Genomic DNA, 16,896 nt, shown 5'->3' with positions numbered 1-16,896 from the left:
CTCGAGCTGGTGAGGCGCCAGGTGCCGCTCGGCAAACGTCACCCGGTACGGGTGTCCTCCTGGTTGATGCTGCTGATGCTGTTGCTGCTGCAGCTGGTGCAAATAGGGCAGCTGGTTGCTGGCGTTGTGGTGGTGGTGATGATGATGGTGGTGGTGGTAGGGCGGTGGTGGAGGCAGCTGGCCACGCCAGGAAGCACCCCGGATGATACCGGTAGGCCGGAGTTCCGCAAGCTCACCGCAGATCCTTCTTCCGTCACTACCACCGGTGCTTTCCGGTCCGTCAAGATCGTCCTCCTGGGCGCCGGTCTCGTCACCGTCACCGTCGTCGTCGTCGTTGTCGTCGTGCCGGTCGATGTAGTCGTCACCCCGGGCCAGACCGTAGCCGTAGTTGGAGGACGACGCCTTCGGCCAGCCGGCGTGCACCCGGAGATCCGTGGCGGCGTTCGCTTGCACGCGGCTGAACGATTCGTACAGCCAACCGGTGCGGACGGGGACCAACCGGTGCTTTGGGGGCGCTATCGCTGACGCTGCAGCAGCACCGGAGCTGCCATCCTAACGCGGCACCCGCCGGGACACTTTACAATCACTCAACACACACACACACACGCTCGCGCCACTATCCGGAGAAGCGAAAGTGGCCACAATGTCACAAAAAACTGTTACCACGAAGACACGATAAATGAAGCCAACTTTTAAATTCGTCCTGTTGTTTTTCTCCCGTTAAATGCCAATCCAACGACACGCAATGAAACCGAATGTCGGAATGTCGGAGCAGACCCGTGCAAGCGCGTGTTCTGGTGGCCATTGGAACAATCGGTGGCATTGACTGTGCATCGATTTATCCATCAATGCATCATTGACTCATGGTCACCGAACGCTGATAGACAACACTGCTCGATTAAATAAATACCACCACCGCGTGTAGTGGGTGTCCTTTTTTTATTTTCCACCGCCGCGGGTCGATCGAAGGACGCACCGTCGTTGTTTTTGTGTACGGGTTTCACCTTTATTCTTTCGAGTGTGAAACGTCTTCTATTGGGCTTGGGTTGCTTTTTTTTGCTAGCCAAATGCCTTTTGATCCTTCAAGCAAAATAAAAAAAGGGAAGAATGCGCCTCGCCACGGGAAGTAAATTTGATTCGAGATCAAAGGAAAGTGGATCGAAAAAAAAAGGATCGCACACACACACACATACAATTCAATCGATCAGATCAGCACGAAATGTTCGCCAAAAAGGGCAACTGACGAATGGGAAAATCAAACCACTCCTTGGGGAAGGGCGAAAGAATAACTCCTGGAACGGGAAATGGAGAATTTGGTGGGCAGCTCTTTTCATTGTCGAATTTGGCGTAAATGCCACACCACCGGAGGAAGCTTAAATCCAACGCTATGTGCCCAAACGCAACAAACCCAACGAGGTAATCGAGTTGTGGAATCCCTCTGGGGCACGCGCGGCAACAAAAGCCATTCCGTGTTATTTTTGCGTCCGCAAAAAAAAACTTCATCTCCCGGGGAAGCATCGACGGAGCGGAGAAGAATGATGTTTCGGAATTTTGTACCGCACATTCCGAAACCGTGCGCGTGAGAGCAGCAGAAGTTCGGCGCAGGATTTGGTGAATTCGCGCCAACTGTGTTTCTCTAACCCTAAATCTTCAGGAGCTGCTGCGTGTTATCAGTATTCCCGGGCAAATGCTAATGGCGAGCGAACGAGTCACAAAGAAATGATGCAAATAGCTTCCGTACCGGTAGAGCTACTTAAAAGTCTATTTTTGGCCCCTGTCCTTCCCGCAAGACGACAGGACGATAGCTGCTGCATTTTTTTTGTTGAATTAGTGTCACCAAGCACGATAAGTAGTATGAACTGAACGTGACGGACTGAAAGTCTCCGCAGGACCCTGGGGGAGATCTCACTTTTGCAGAATTTGCGGCACATCCTGGCGATGACTGGGTTTTCCCTCGAAAGGATAATGGTGGGCTGCAGTTGATTTGAAGGCAACCACACGATAAACGCCGCCGCATCTATGCGCAAGTCTCCAAACGTGAAAAGCCGGCTCTGGAACGATCCAATCTCAACTGGTGAAAGGTTTTCCCAGAAGGTTACCGAATTGAGTGGCAACGGACTGCGAAGGTGCTTTTACTGTTAACGCGAGTTAACGAAAAAAGGGAACCATGCACACAACAAAATTTCCACCGAAACGGATTGTTTGGCGCTATTCAATCGGTGTTGAGTTTCGGCACAGGTGTCCTTAAGTGCGTCCTTTTTGAAGCAAGTTTGCATACATTTTTTTACTCATCCACATACGTGTATGGACAGGCCATTCACCAAGCTAATGAAACGATGATCGAAACAAATGTGGATCCTTCCGATAAGTTATGACGTTTAACAGGCACGAGTCTCCTTTCAAGGACACAAAGATGCAGCCTCAACCAACATGACTGACTCTGGCGTCAAAACTGTCGAGTACCACTAGTGGTCAGCCTAATATATTCAACGACACATGTTGCAGCCCTGCAGGACGCAACCGTGAAGGAGTTCGACAAAAAAGCCAAACATAGGACCCACCTATTCCACCGTGGCCTCGACCATCGATCACGCACGTCACGGAGCAGGGCGCTTTAAAGTCCTTGGTTCCAATTTTGCTCCTACGGCGAGCCGACTGTTGCACACTTCCGCGACCCATTCGGTAGGAAAGGAAATGAAATTAGAATTATGCAAATAAAACCCAACCCGGACAGGGGATTGGGACCCATCGTGGCTTGACCAGCGCGCGCGTCTTAATTTCAAATGCCACGTGGTCAGCGTATTTTTTCCCCCGTTTGTGGAGGTGTCCAGGTGATATAACACCGTGTCGTGATTTATGGGCAGGAACCAGCACCATACCAACCACCATTTCGAAGGATTTTTCCCTTTCCAAGCAGCCTGCCCTGGTAGAGCGTGCTAGAATGCCACCACCGGGCAATCCCTGCTCACCTTTAAGCGTTAACAATCTCGGCTCCCCGGTCTCGGGTGCGTTGAAACAAAACAAAACAAAAATGCCTCCCAAAAAAGCGCAAACCGGCCATCTGGCAAAGTTCAAGGTTGCAACCTCGCTTCCGTTCCTGGGGAGTAAAGTGCCAAGTGTCGACTGAAAAACATCCACCAGGGGATTGGAGCTGCTACGCTTGAAGCGGATCGTCCTCAAGGCAAGGAGCTCGTCTGTTCCCCCATCCCGGTTCTGATTAGACACGGACACGGTAAGGACGAAATTGCGTCGTCGAATGCCGTGCCAGGCAAGGCTCTTATTCGCTCATTCGTAATCGCAACTCCGATCGCCCCACGGTAGCTCCTTGGTGCCGTAAAATCCTAACGAGCTGGCATTGGGGACTCAATGGTGGTGGTGGGTAAATCCGACAGAGCTTTCCACTTCGGAATGGTACGCGAGCGGGAGGCAGAATGTGGAGTGTTTTTCGTCACCTTCGCTCCTGTTCGTACGCCATCCTACGATTACTGGCCTCGCTTGGTAGTTGCTTGCCGTCAGAGAACTTTTGGGAAAACTTTTCCATCCACGTGCCCCTCGAATGCCAGCAGGAATGGCGCAAAGGTACAACAGCAGGCTGGCAATAACCGTTTCTGTTGTGGCCTTTCCAGCATAAGCACCTGGTTGCTTACTTTATGCGCGAGGCACCACATAGTATTATCCTCGGTCGCAAATTGGCATGGGGGTTTTTTTTGCGACCGGTGGAAAATTTGTATCGACGCGTTGCTTCGCTAAATGCCGACAAGAAAAGCCGGTTTGTCGTTGCCAAAAAAAAAATGTGTGCGGCTGTTTTAAAGCCCGCGAAAGAAATCTAACTGACCTTTATCACACCCCGGAGCGTCTCTACGAGATTCTGTTTTTTTTTGTTTGGTGGAATAAATTCATTCGCATGTCATAATCAACTTTCACGAGCTTTTCGTCCGATGAAATATTCACCTTGAGAATGAGCACAATTATGTACTCCCGGGACTAGGCATCCGTGTGGTTCCTTCGATACGAAGTGAAGCCACCCAACAAGTAGATTCGCCCGGTTCCGTACACGAAATTATTCATATTTATTCCATCACCGTCACTAAAACTGTTTCGCATCGGGACGACAGCAAAAAGGACCCGCCGGTTTTACCGTCACAAACCGAACCGAAATTACCCGGCCACCGGTCGGCGGCAGGCGGCCAAAGGTACGCCACCGGAAAAGCAATTGCCATCACCGGCTTCGGATGAAGTTCCTTCCTGCCCGGCCTGGTCGTAATATGCATCTTCCCCGGCGGGAGAAGGCCGCGTTCGGTCCGCACCGGACGTGCTGCATAATTCAGCATAATCTCCTAATCAATTTGCAAGCAATATTCGCTTCCGTCCTTCGGTCGGTTTCTCGTGCGTGCGTGGTAGGAGTGTTTGGTAAAAATGGCAAATCGGTGTTTTTGGCTTTGCTTCTTATTTTTTGCTCTCGTTTCCCAACGTATTTTCTTCGTTCTTTTACGCCTGTCCCACAAACAACGATGGTGGAATTTATGTATAGCGTTGCGCGTAACGGAAACTCGTGGTCGGTTATTTCCAACAGCTTCTTCGCGACACATTTTGCATACACGTGCCCTAAATGGTCTATTGTACGGCGAGTCTTTTGGTGGCATCGACCTCTCAGCAGCATCAGCAGCAAACGGAAAGACGATACCACCATTGTGACGCATTCCGACGTATCTTTACAATATCGACAATGTGTGCTGCGAGGAGCCCGATGGGTACAAAAAACTCGGAACAAAAGCGGCCACGAATGCGAACATCAGCACACCATTCGATGGGGGAGGCTTGTACGCCAAACATAAGAGCATAGAATCGCGCAGCTTATAGAAATTCTGGCGCTAGCTTGATGAACGCGAGCTACGAAACTGTAACGACGCTTCGCAAACCCAGCATCACTGCCGGGGGTTGTAGATAATATAGTTCAAACAACCCCGCGAAAGGATCGCATCAACGGGGCCCTTCATACCTTCGAAATGCCGCCTTTCGCGCCAGCAAACCCCGATTGCCGTCTGGGGGACAATTGTGGCATCAGCGGAATGGACACCATTTGTCTGTGTCACGTTACTTGAGCATTCGCCAGCGCCACTTCATCCGCAAGGATCGCAGAGGTCGTTCCTTCGTATTGAATTCACATAATTGAACTTTATCAGCTTTACGTCGGTGATGTAAGCATATCCTTGACGGAGATGGGTCCCTTTTTCGGCGTGTGGATGCACGAGATGAAGGAAGCAGCAGCAGCAGCAGCAGCAAAAAAAGGAAAACCCATTCAACCTTAACCCACCATCGTTACACAGCCGAGTGCTGGAGATGGGAGCTACTTCAAAACAAAAGTACAAACTCATCATCGAAATTACTACACTGTATCGCGCTTTTTCTCTCTCTCTCTCGCGCACACCAACTAAATGCGCCCGTCGTCCTTCGACGCGTTCGCTCTCTTTGCGCCGCGTGTGTCCTTTTGGCATTTCCCAGCATTCCTTCGGGAGAAATGAGACACAAAACGACGGGAAACGACGCGGTACGCGTTACGCAGGGCCATATTAGAAGCACACATCGCATCGGCGCGAGAACAAGTGAAAGAGAGAGAGAGAGAGTGAGAGCGAGCACGAAACGGCCTGCTGCGATTAGGCAGGATAGCTTTCGAGAAAAAGCTTTTGGTAGAAGCAAAAGAAAACCCACCTCCTGGATGGTATCACACAGCGAAGGATACAAGTTGAAATAAATACAAAAAACACAAACACACTACGAGAAGCGAACGTAAGACGGAGAAAAAAAGGAAAAGATTTCAATAAAATGGCAGTATCCTTCCGTCCGTAGGGATGATGATGCCAACGGGGGGAAAAAAGAAACGATGCGTCTCCATGATTGTGGCTAACGCAGGAAGCACCATAATAGTGTGACAGGAAGTCGATGAAAATATAATGATCCTGTATGATACGTCTGCTGGGTCGTTCCGCTTGGTTCAAGGACTTTCAAGGCTCTAAGCCACCCAGCACTCCAGCAGCTGTGTCGTGGGAGAAACAGCAGGACGTTGTGCGAAACCTATTGTATACACGCATGCAGGGAAGATGTTGACTCTCCAAATTTCGCTTCCAAAAACGCTGGGAGGACGTGTGTTTTTTACTTTTGCGCGCCTTCTGAATCTCACTACGATAAATCCATTATTACCGCCACTGGTGCAACGAAAGGAAAACAACCAGGGAACGGTTGAGTGCTCTAAGTAGTAGCTGTTTTACCACTGTTCACAGAACACTTTACCGTACGCGCTACGTTCACCTTCACCTTTACTTCACAAAGCAATAACGCACCGTAACGCAGCGAGTATCGGGTTTCAATCGAAGTGTTACGAAGCCACGCTTGCAGTAGCAAAGTAGCAAAAAGGGATTAGAATTTATGGCCCCTTGCGCCGTGCAACGTCTTTGGAGCTGCGAGCACCAGATTTTTCCACCACAAGCCCCAAAAAACCGTCCAAGGACGTGGCGTGCACGCCAGGCGCTAGGCAGGGAGCAAAGCGTTCGCGAAATGGCTGCAAGCGTGTACCAGGCCCGCAACAGAACGCGTCCGAATCCAACCACACACTGCTGAAGGCTCTCTCCGTTCGGGCCAGCGACACCTGCGGGACGGTGGCGTGTCCTTTACACGGTTTTCCCAGCACGCACCCTCCGCCATGCTGCGAGTGAGGGAAACGGTGGCCGAGTTTGTTGTCCCCTTTATGCTCGTTTTTCCCTCCCCAATGTAATAGGACGCATGTTGCGCGGAGATGTGACGCCTTTTTTTTTGGGGGGATTGTCGCTCTGAACGGACGACTCTCTCGCGTGCTCGCTCTCTCTCTCTTTCGCCATTTTTCTCTGAGGTGGAAATGGTTTTACGAGCTTTTCGCTCTTACAACCCACGGTGAGGGCACATTTTCCGGCTCGCAGCAATCGTTATCGCTCATCGCGCTCTCTTGGACGCGTGCGGGTACCCTTGAATCTCGCGCGCTTCGTTTATTTTGCGACAATTTCCCGAGCACCTCGAGAGGAAATGGAAAATATCCGCGGGAAAAACTGATACCGCCAATCTCCGCCCAGCGCTCTCCTCTCTCCACCGCCAGACCGATGTGATTGGGAAATTCATGCGAGCAAAGCATGCGTTGACAGCCACCGGGAGTCGAGAGATCCGGGAGCGGTTGCTTTTCCATAGCGACTGCCGTCTTAGCAACGGCGAGGAGTGAGCGTACGACCGTGCCGCATTTGCCATTCCCGGCATTTTGGCGTTCCGGTGTTTACGAAGTTATCGTGCGGTGAAGGAAATTGTGTTATTACACACAAATTTTGTAAACGAAATCTTTTCGTTCCCTTTCATTTTCGTAGCATGCATTTGTGGAGGAATTCATCGTCATGCTGTTGTGATAAGGAACGGAGACTTTCACAAACCAAGATTTAAATTGATTTTATCAACCCAAACAAATTGCTATCGCGACCGATTATTTAATCTACTTAGATGGGCGATGCCCGTTTACACAAGACCCGTGAATATGCTCGCGTAGGAAAGTGTGCAGCTAGTTACAGAAAGCCGGACAATAGAGAGCTGCTGGAAACGGCCGTTCAAGTGGACTTACCTTTCTGAAGGGCAAGCTCAAGGCGATGATTTTCCCCGTGTATGACGGAGGTGACGTACGATATGATGAACAACCACAGCACGGTCATGGCCACCGCCAGCCAGATGCTAAAGTTTTTACAATCAATCTGTCCGCTCCGACCGGAAAGGCTCCGCTCGTCGTCCCCCCGGTATGACGAGGTGCGCTGGCGTGTTTTTCTGAAACACATCAAGCACCAATCAGTGAGCGTCTTATCGCGCGACAAAAGAAAACCCGTGAACGCGATAACCGGCGGTTACCTACCTTCGCACTTTTCGCTTCCGCTGCGAGACCACCTCCGCCAGCTCGAGATCGGACAGACTCTTGGAGTCATCGGAGAGCTGCAGCAGCTTGAACGATTCGTTTTTCTGGTCGCCGTTCATCTTGATCGTATTGCTATTCATGGCCGGAATACATTTGTTGCTTTACGTTGCCTATCTGCATAAACGGGCACCTTCCCTTTCCGTAGGCGAGTTAACCCTAAACGCTAGTACTAATGCTACATGAGCGGATCACAGCACGTTTTACACCACACCGCCGGGAGCGGGCATTTGGGAAGGCCAAAGAATTTATTCCAAGCGGGGAATTGGTTCGCGAACGCGAAGATGCCCTCCGGCGGAAGAATACCCGCGTACACTGACCTGAATGGGGAAGGGGGGAGAGATGGGGGCTCGCACGATACGGGGAGCACGGAAAAACGCACGGGTCAAATGTTCGCTAGTAAACATAAAAGAACTGCCACCGGACGACTGCCGCTCGGAAAACTGTCCACTGTCATAAGAACACCTTCATGATCATCGGTAGATCGTAGATATCTCGTTGTTAGGGTCTCGCGGTAGCCTCACGCGTCCGGATTGCTCACGGGCACAAGCGGTTCCTTTATTTATGTAACTTTCATGACCCGACGTCGGTCGAGCGGGATGTTAGATATGGTTTCTAGAACGTGGATGATAAGCGCACAAGTTCGAAGCACCTTTGGAAAGCGCGATATTTTATGCGGCACTCTGATAATTGCGAATTTACGAAAACGATTGTACGAGCGACGAAAAAGGACGACAAACCAAACGCGGAAACCGATCAAAACAAAACTTGACATTGACTGCATCGAGATGCGTTCGGGTTAGCTCATCGTCTTCACACCGATATTTCCTCAATTGGTATTTAAGAACATAAATGAGATAATTTTGCGAAATTTAGAGGAAAAATGAATCTAACAAACAGCTGGAATGAACTACATGAAGAACGTACCTTATTTACTTACCGGATGGGAAACGTTTCGACTTAGTGATGTAAACATATGGTGGTTCCAACTACGGATTAACTTTTCTCAGTTCTTGCGAATTGAAAGTAGCTTATTTAAACATTTTTACATCAAAGAATGGGGATTCCAAGTTGTTATTTATATAGTTTGCTAAATATATTTACTTTTTATACTATTTTGAGAAAAAACATTATTCCATGCATATTGATTTAAGCTCTCGGTCTATTTAAATGCGTTTGAATGTCGAAAGCGTTTGTGATAAGCCCAACGAATATAAAACAATATGCAAATCAAGTAATTCGTGTGATTCCTTTTAATTTACTTTACGATTTTATTCATTCGGCCGATTAGTATTTCACTTTACAAAAAAGCAATCGAATGTATTCAACCTTCTCCATCGTGGGTTACATTTATTTTATCGGTTCTTTGAACCAAAGCCTTTAAAAAGTACATTATTCCTATAAAGATTCACATGGTGCATGAGTATTAAAATTATTTCTTAAAATACCATATACGTGTAGTTTTAAGAAAAGATGTGCATATTTGGCTCAATTAGGCTGATGGTGGGCTGACATTGTTGTTTTCTCTCGGCGGTTCTGGTTTCGAAATTTTTTCTGAAAATAAAGATAATAATTTGTAGAAGCACGTGCTAACGGTCGTGCAATATGTTTCAAAAAACACTTACCCAGCTGTTTCGAAAGCAAATGCTTCTGCAGAGCAGAAATAGGGAACTCTAGCGTGAGGGCTATGACGGCACCGAGAATGTACGACGCTACTATCACCGATATCACCTGGGTGTACTGGAAATTTACACAAAACCATAAGCATATATGCAGAGAACTCGGTGTTCTAATGTACTGAATTGAGCACACTTACCATAGTCACATGGCTGAAGTAACCGACATTACGGGCGCCATAGAAAAAGTTCTTCAGGAAGAACACGTGGCATATGTACGCGCAGTACGTGAGTCGTCCGAGCGGTACGAAAACCGGGAAGTTTACAACACTTTTGATAAATCGGTTGTAATTGTAGATAATACCGTACAGCAATATCGCACCAAACAATGCCCAGGCGTTTTTGTGCAGTGGGAAGAATAGTGAAATCCAGAAAGATGGTTTCTCAAAATTGTTCGTGTAAAAGATCATGCTAATCATAAGCGTAAGCATGCCGCATGGTACGGTGATGTACCACAAAAACTTCAAAAACTAGAAAGCGAAATAAGAAATAAGGTGTAATCAATATCGGGCGATGTTTGCGAGGCTCTTGCACACTTACTCCTGATCGGTTGCCCTTGTTGTCGGATGTGCGCACTCGATAGTACAAATATCCGTAAAGAACACCACCCAGATAGCAGCCGATGTTCGTGTGGAATGGAATGTAGATCTTGTGGTACATCTCATCGAACCAGTAGATAAAACGTTCCGATCTGTACGACGAAAACGGATAACAGTATAACGGGGATGTTAAATGTACACCCATTTTTCTAAACTTACTGCAAAGTGATGAGGAAAACTCCGTCAAAGTGGTTGAAATACACGACGAATGCCGGAATGAGAATGGCCACCAGTCCGGAGATGCTGAATATATGCACCACATATTTCTTGTACCTGTGCGAAAAGATGTGTTGTAGCGACAGCGTTCAAAATTTAATCACAATCGCAGTGATCATCAAATGATCCTCATGCTTTTCTTACTTCGTGACGGCTACTAGGACGATGAGTCCCACGGTGAACAGTTGGTAATCACAGGCCAAGTACCAGGCTTGCTGAAGACACTGTTTGTGAGAATTGCAAGGACAATAACGACCGTTTAAAATTACGCAGTTAATAATGACAAATACTAGGAATATCCAGCCATGAATCACAGCTAACCAAAGACGTTGAAGGGCTGAACATGCTTCTTACCGGTTCGTCCGCATTGACGTAGTTGTTTACGTAAAGTAGATTAGTCCACCAGTTCCGTCTGCAAAGATTCCGCTCGACTTCCGCTCCTCGTGGCCACAGAGGTCCATCCTGCACCTTCGGCAGCCAGGTGGCATGGAGCAGTAGAATAAACGCGTAAGCCGGAGTGAGTCTATTCGCAAAAGGTTAAAAAAAAGCAACAATGTTAACACAATGTTAATTTTTAACAATATTAATGATAACCAGCTATCTAGACGTTCCTTCGAGCAGCTAAGAGGTAATGATAAATGATGTGACGGTGGAACAGTTCGTCAAAGCCCACGACACGTCAACTTACCGAATGTAACGATAGGCGACCGTTATGAAAATGGCTGCCCAACTGATTCGCTTCATCTTGGCTTGGTTGGTGCAGAAGTGTATGCTCAGCAGAAAGCCGCTCATCTCGAAGAACGACTGCACGATCAGCGTCCCATTGATCAGGATGTGACCGAGCGGGTTGGAATACTCAGCCTCGCGCCCGAACGTGTTGGAAAACGCGGTAGACGTAAACTGATCCCCACAATGTCCGACAACCACCAGGCAAAAGGTGAAGAATCGGATCGCTTGGAAAAACTTTAGATCCTCGTTCAGTTGGTCCTTCGAGCGGGACACCAAACGGTACCAATTGCGCACCAGCGAGAACGAAGTCAGCACCATCGTTTCTGCATCGAGAGAAAGAGATTAAACAACTGTAAGACGATTGGTTCGGTACGTTTCTTCGTGTCCGATCACTCACTGCGACAGGGAAGATCCTTTTTGAAATGATCGATGCCCAACTGCTTGCTGGTGTAGTGATCGTACCAGGTCGATGCGATCACAAGCCCACCGATGAACGCCGAAATGACGAGAAAACTTATGTCCAGCCCATCGATCGGTGTGGTGCGTTTCGGTCCGGTGCAGTACTCGATTTCGGTATACCCGGACAGGTTGAACTGACGCCGGAGAGCATGGTTCTGGCAGATATTTATCAACCGACCGTAACGCTCGCGATCGCTGCTCACCCCGTTGAACGCGTGCTCGGGTATAATGTACTAAAGGTGGAAGGGAACAGACGCGAGATTAATTAAGCCCAGACACGGTGGAGCCAACGCCTAGTAGAGTTGTTTATCGTTGCAGATTGCTGGGAACGGTGAGAGTTAAGGTTAAAGTTCAAAGCGTTCAGTCTAGTTGGGGTTCGCGAGGAAGCTTCCAAACAATCCCATATTAAACACGATAATACTATAGTATTAGAACTTGCGTCATGCTGACGCGAGTCGGAACTTCCCGGCGGAATCATTATCATACTACAGCCGGTATTGTTAGCGAGGTGCTAAATTTTATCAAAGAACCCTCTGTTGGTTCGCAAAAGTTGGCTTCCGTAAACAGGAGGTTTTGATTGCTTCCATCAGAGGTTTGAAATCATGCGTGTTGTGACTAACTCACCGGAAATGTTATCTCGAACTTGGGCACGAACAGGTCCTCCACCGTTTGATTGTCAAGCGATCGGATCAGCTGTCGGCAGCTCTCGATACAGAGTCCTCGATCGAGATGATCGTGCCGAAAGTGGCGCTTCGTGTCGTTCGTGAAATTCTGCAACCGTTACAGATGGGAGGGAAAAAGATAAAAACGCCATCAAGTAGCACACCCGCCCGAGGTCAAGTTCAGCACGGTCGGCGCGTGGTAGGGTAGGTTAGGGTTTTTCGATAGTAGCCCCCTCGTATGTACGTACCTCTATGAGCCGCCACAGGTCTGACTCTTGATCCGGTTTGATGATCGTGCGCGCGACACAGTAAACGGCGTCCTCTGCTGGGTGCTGGGGCGCTTCGGCAACGCACCGGTCGTAGTCGTCATAATCGTAAATCTTCGGCATGCGATAGTAATCCTGCACTGTGGGGGTTGAACCAAAAAAAAACAATAGGGGGGAAAACACCCGAACACCGGGGGAGATAAACCAAGTGGCTAAGTGGGCTTAGTCAGAGATTTGAGATGATTCAAATATCGCCAAACTAGGCGTGAGCGACGATTGCGAGCAAACCGTTTCCGTGGGGCTCGATCGGTAAGGCACACGAATTTAGGCTTTTTTGAAGCATCACATGTAGGGTTTTGGGTGGGTTTTAGCTGCCTGCCATGAATATTCATTCATTATCTAGACGTTTTAGAGGTTTGTGTGTGTGTGTGTTTGAGGATGGTCATTTTTAATTACGTTCTTTACTCTTTAATTGTGATGCCAGGTCGTAGTTTGGATAGTTCCAAGCATAGTTCAAGGCTATCAATTAGGGGTCACTTCCTGGTAAACAGGGTGTTTCTCAACACATCTGCAGTAAGCTTTTTAACGAAGCTTTGTTTGTAAAGCTACTTAGAGAATGTAATAACCTACTTTAAAAAGCTTTAAAGTTGTAGAAATAATTCACCCGCCTGCAGCTTCACTAACTGCACTGGATGCTGCAGTCTCCACTAGGTTTGTAGGGCTAAATGGTGCATAGATGCAGCGAAAAAAAGAAAACAAACGACAACAACAAGCCAGTTGCTTTTAATGATGCAACCTAATGCCGCTAGCTGCACTGTCACACGGCGCAATGGCCGCGCATGGCGTTCATCCGAGATAACCGTGCCGTCTAAAACGCAAACAAGTTTCTGGACTAACGCCTGGCAAAAGCGTGCCTCTTCTAAACCAGTTTTCAGCTCGCATGCCGGCAGCGCAGGGTCATGATCATCCTCTCGACGCCGATCGTGACGGTGGAAATTGTGGCAGCCCGGTTGGGGAAAAGTTTTCCGATTCGCGCACGCTGCCCGAGTACGAGTGTTTGGCGTATCAAGGTCTAACGGGAATGTTAGAAACAGGATCCGCGCTAGTAATGAGGAAGAATTATCGATCGTAAGTGCTTTTAAGGCAGATGCCTTTCGATTGACATCACGGGTAGGTTGACACTGGGCTCGGGAGCGAACGCCGTTTGAAGCTAAAGTAAATTCCTATTTTTACCTATCCACAAGTACGAGCTATAAACGTGCAGTCTTGTTAGTAATGTAGGGATGATTAGCTACATAAAAAAAGGGAAACCCCTTGTTGCAGGTCAGGGCAATTCGTTAGACAAGCTTGCAGCAGGGTAATTGATTGAGTCCTGCCTAGACAACGATGCGCAGGCGCTTTTTTTTGCTTCACTTCAACTCGGTAATGACTCCATTCGTAAGCTAAAACTTCCTACCAGGACGGCGTTCCCGGTTGGGACTTCCCCGCGCAAAGGCTCGTCCGCTGTGATGCCCGATGAAAAGTGCACCTTTTTTTTTCTCTCGAAACCTGTTCCCGCGATCGCACATGTAACGAACGCAATCTATCTTTTGCAAAAACAAATTCTAGTCGCCCCGTCGAAATGGGATCTGTTTAACCGCGGTGACGGATGCTGATCTCAGAACGTGAGCCATGTAATTGCTACCCTAGCGCTGGAGAATGCAACGCAGTTAAGTTCTAGCTATCATTTGTTTGTCGAAACCAGAAGATGAAAAATAAATTCTTCTCCGTTTTGGATCGCTCTATAGGATTGCATCTTCTATCGGTAGCCGAAGCACGCTTAATTTTATGCAAATACGCAATCGATTTTATTACACATGTGAATACCTTCCGTAGCGATCGCGTCTAGGTTCATTCGTGAGAGCATTTGCATCCAAAGGTTCCGGTAGTAAACCGGCCAGCCTTATCGCGCCCTAGCTCGCGTGAAAACAACAGCGCAAACATTCGTATGCGGTTATGGTGGATACCTCAAAAGGGTTTATTGCATCCGCCTGGAGCCGCTACCGCCGGGTGTAAATGAATGTAGCATGTGGTTATTAAATTTTTATGACCACCACGGTTGAATAATGTCGGTTATTATAAATCATTGTAGCTTTTGCAATTCCAAACGTGTCTCAATTAGCTACTACATAAATTATTCGCTGCTTGATTGTTCTAGGTTCTATATGACTTTTTTTGTTGCTGCTCTAAGATGGTGTGACGAAAAACTTTCACTGATTGTCTGGAGTTAACGCATGTTTCTTTTCGAAAAAAGGTAGCATTATCCCTGCTATTTTTATTCACGAACTACCACGCTACCACGTCTCATTTCATTCCGTTTTGGCATGGAAACAGAATTAATATTCTCCTGGTATCCGGGTTAATCTCAAAACCCAGAGCGCCCGAACCATCCTTGAAAAAGGGCTTCACCCAGAGTCCAGCTTTAACGTATCTGTGGCGATTTTTATGCCCTAATGTTGGACTAACGAACGCTAGAAACTGGTTTCGCTGTAAACCATCTGCGCTGGCGAATGGTTTGTAAATTCCGAAAATAAGGCGAAGTCCCGAAAACGGCTCGCGTTTGCTACAGATGCTCGCAGCAAACCGGTGTTGGAAGATTTTATGTGCAGCTGGGGCGACACGTGTCGTAAACGGATTTTGCCGGTAAAAAAAAAGCGGTTAAGCTTACTGAGACTGTGTGTGGGGGGAAAACCGTTTAACTTATCCCCAAGCAAACTTCGCACATGGAGCACATTTTGCGCATCCAACACGAAGAGGCTGCATGCAAAAAAGTGATCAGTAGTTGCTCTAGCTGCTTCCTTTCTTCCTGATTTCGGGATATTCCGGTGGGAATTTGAACCGGCTTTGTTTCTTTTTTTTTGGGAAAGCACTTACACAATTCAAAATGCGTTCATTTTCGTTCCCAATGATGCCGGTTGACACTCCTACAACGTGTTAACGGCTATTCCATGTTGCTTCCAGCTACCAACCATAAATCACCCCGAGAGTTTGTTCCGCCTCGGGAGGCCGGTCGAAGCTAGAGTAAAGAGAAAAAAAAATGTTCTGCTCCCCAGCCCGTTCATTATTTGAGTTAACGACTATGTGTGACTCTGGACGCTAGGTTTCCTGACACAATTCCTTTCGAAGGTGTCGATGAACTCACGGTAGATTGATGTTAATTATCTAGTGTTTGCAAAAAAAAAAAGGGAAACACGCAGGATGGGATAGGCGTAAATTTCCGCCTAAAGTACAAAGAGTTTGCAGAACTCTTGGCGACATTTTTGGCCCTTTAAAGGGTTGTCGACAGGGGTTTCCAGACCATTCCCAATCGGATCGGTGTTCGATGATTTTAACGCCTGTTTCGTGTTGTCGCTGATTCTATGATTAGAGCCGATGTCACCACCATATTGGTATGCGTACGTGTTCATTATAGTCATAGCTTCTAGGACAAGTTTTTCGGTGATAAAACGCGCCGAATAAATCGACAGTAGGTTTTCCTATTCTTCAGATCCGCCTCGGTTGAAAACGCAACTCCAATGTTCGCTAATTATAACACCACGGAGATTAGCGCTCGCATATGCCATTCGATGTGTAAATTAAATCCATAAAGTCGCTACCGGTGGGATGGGTTTTGAATATTGAAATCGCAAAGAATGAATGCTTTTTTTTTCGTGTTGCTTTGTACAATTAGGATATACGCGATCGATAGGATGCACGCGTATATTAGACACGCCTTTCGGTTTCGGCACCCGAAAATGCGCGAAACGCGAACTGAATCTCCAACTACACGTACTGGGTGCGTCTTATGAAACGTGGTGGATACAAATTTACTAGCTAAAACAATGCGGCACGTCGTTGGTGGCATTCGTATGAACTACACGCTCGAGCTCGCTCTAAATATTCTAGCCGAGTCAGCTGGGAGGGGAATATTATATGTTACGGACGTGAATCATCCACCCATTTTAACGGAAGTTCTTTTACCGTTTACCGTCACTTGAAATAGGGAATTTTCCCAACAAAAAAAACAATCTCCACAGAACCGAAGAGCATGGCGGGTGACCCAAAGGGTCAATTATTCAAGTGGTTTTAAATCGCAAGAGTTTAACAGGCAACCCTACGGATGCCTGGGAATATCCATACATTCTGTGATTTTTTTTTCATACTGTTTTCTTAAAACCCCGCTAGATGTTCATTCATCATTTGGCATGAAAATCTACCAGCGATGGGAGGATTAATAAAGGTTAATCCGCGTTCAGAGAAACCATTCAACCAACGGGGCGTTGTCTGTAATTTTCTACCATT

At 47.6% G+C, this 16,896-nt stretch overlaps 1 protein-coding gene across 1 annotated transcript; it reads right to left on the bottom strand.

Annotated features, from left to right (window-relative positions):
* Positions 1 to 9,258: 9,258 nt before the first annotated feature.
* On the bottom strand, positions 9,259 to 16,022 carry LOC128724702 (nose resistant to fluoxetine protein 6-like). The gene is made up of 12 exons (XM_053818424.1): positions 15,914 to 16,022; positions 12,559 to 12,716; positions 12,273 to 12,419; positions 11,587 to 11,881; positions 11,149 to 11,512; positions 10,815 to 10,983; positions 10,605 to 10,684; positions 10,404 to 10,517; positions 10,186 to 10,336; positions 9,786 to 10,115; positions 9,595 to 9,709; positions 9,259 to 9,523 (listed from the first exon to the last, which is right to left on the bottom strand). Exons 1-12 carry the CDS (start codon positions 16,020 to 16,022, stop codon positions 9,462 to 9,464), a joined length of 2,094 nt encoding a protein of 697 aa, XP_053674399.1. The 3' UTR covers positions 9,259 to 9,461.
* Between the last annotated feature and the right edge of the window lie 874 nt (positions 16,023 to 16,896).

This window comes from Anopheles nili, chromosome 3 (assembly GCF_943737925.1).
Source record: "Anopheles nili chromosome 3, idAnoNiliSN_F5_01, whole genome shotgun sequence".
NCBI classification, from domain to species: domain Eukaryota; kingdom Metazoa; phylum Arthropoda; class Insecta; order Diptera; family Culicidae; genus Anopheles; species Anopheles nili.
The sequence above is the reverse complement of the archived record's forward strand: the minus strand, read 5'-3'. Positions and strand labels throughout refer to the sequence as shown.

Coding starts and splice junctions, on each gene's coding strand:
- LOC128724702 (XM_053818424.1), bottom strand. CDS start 16,022: ATGAACACGTACGCATACCAATATGGTGGTGACATCGGCTCTAATCAT. Junction 10,984..11,148: donor GTCGCCTATCGTTACATTCG/GTAAGTTGACGT, acceptor TTTTGCGAATAG/ACTCACTCCGGCTTACGCGT. Junction 10,116..10,185: donor ACAAGGGCAACCGATCAGGA/GTAAGTGTGCAA, acceptor TTCGCTTTCTAG/TTTTTGAAGTTTTTGTGGTA.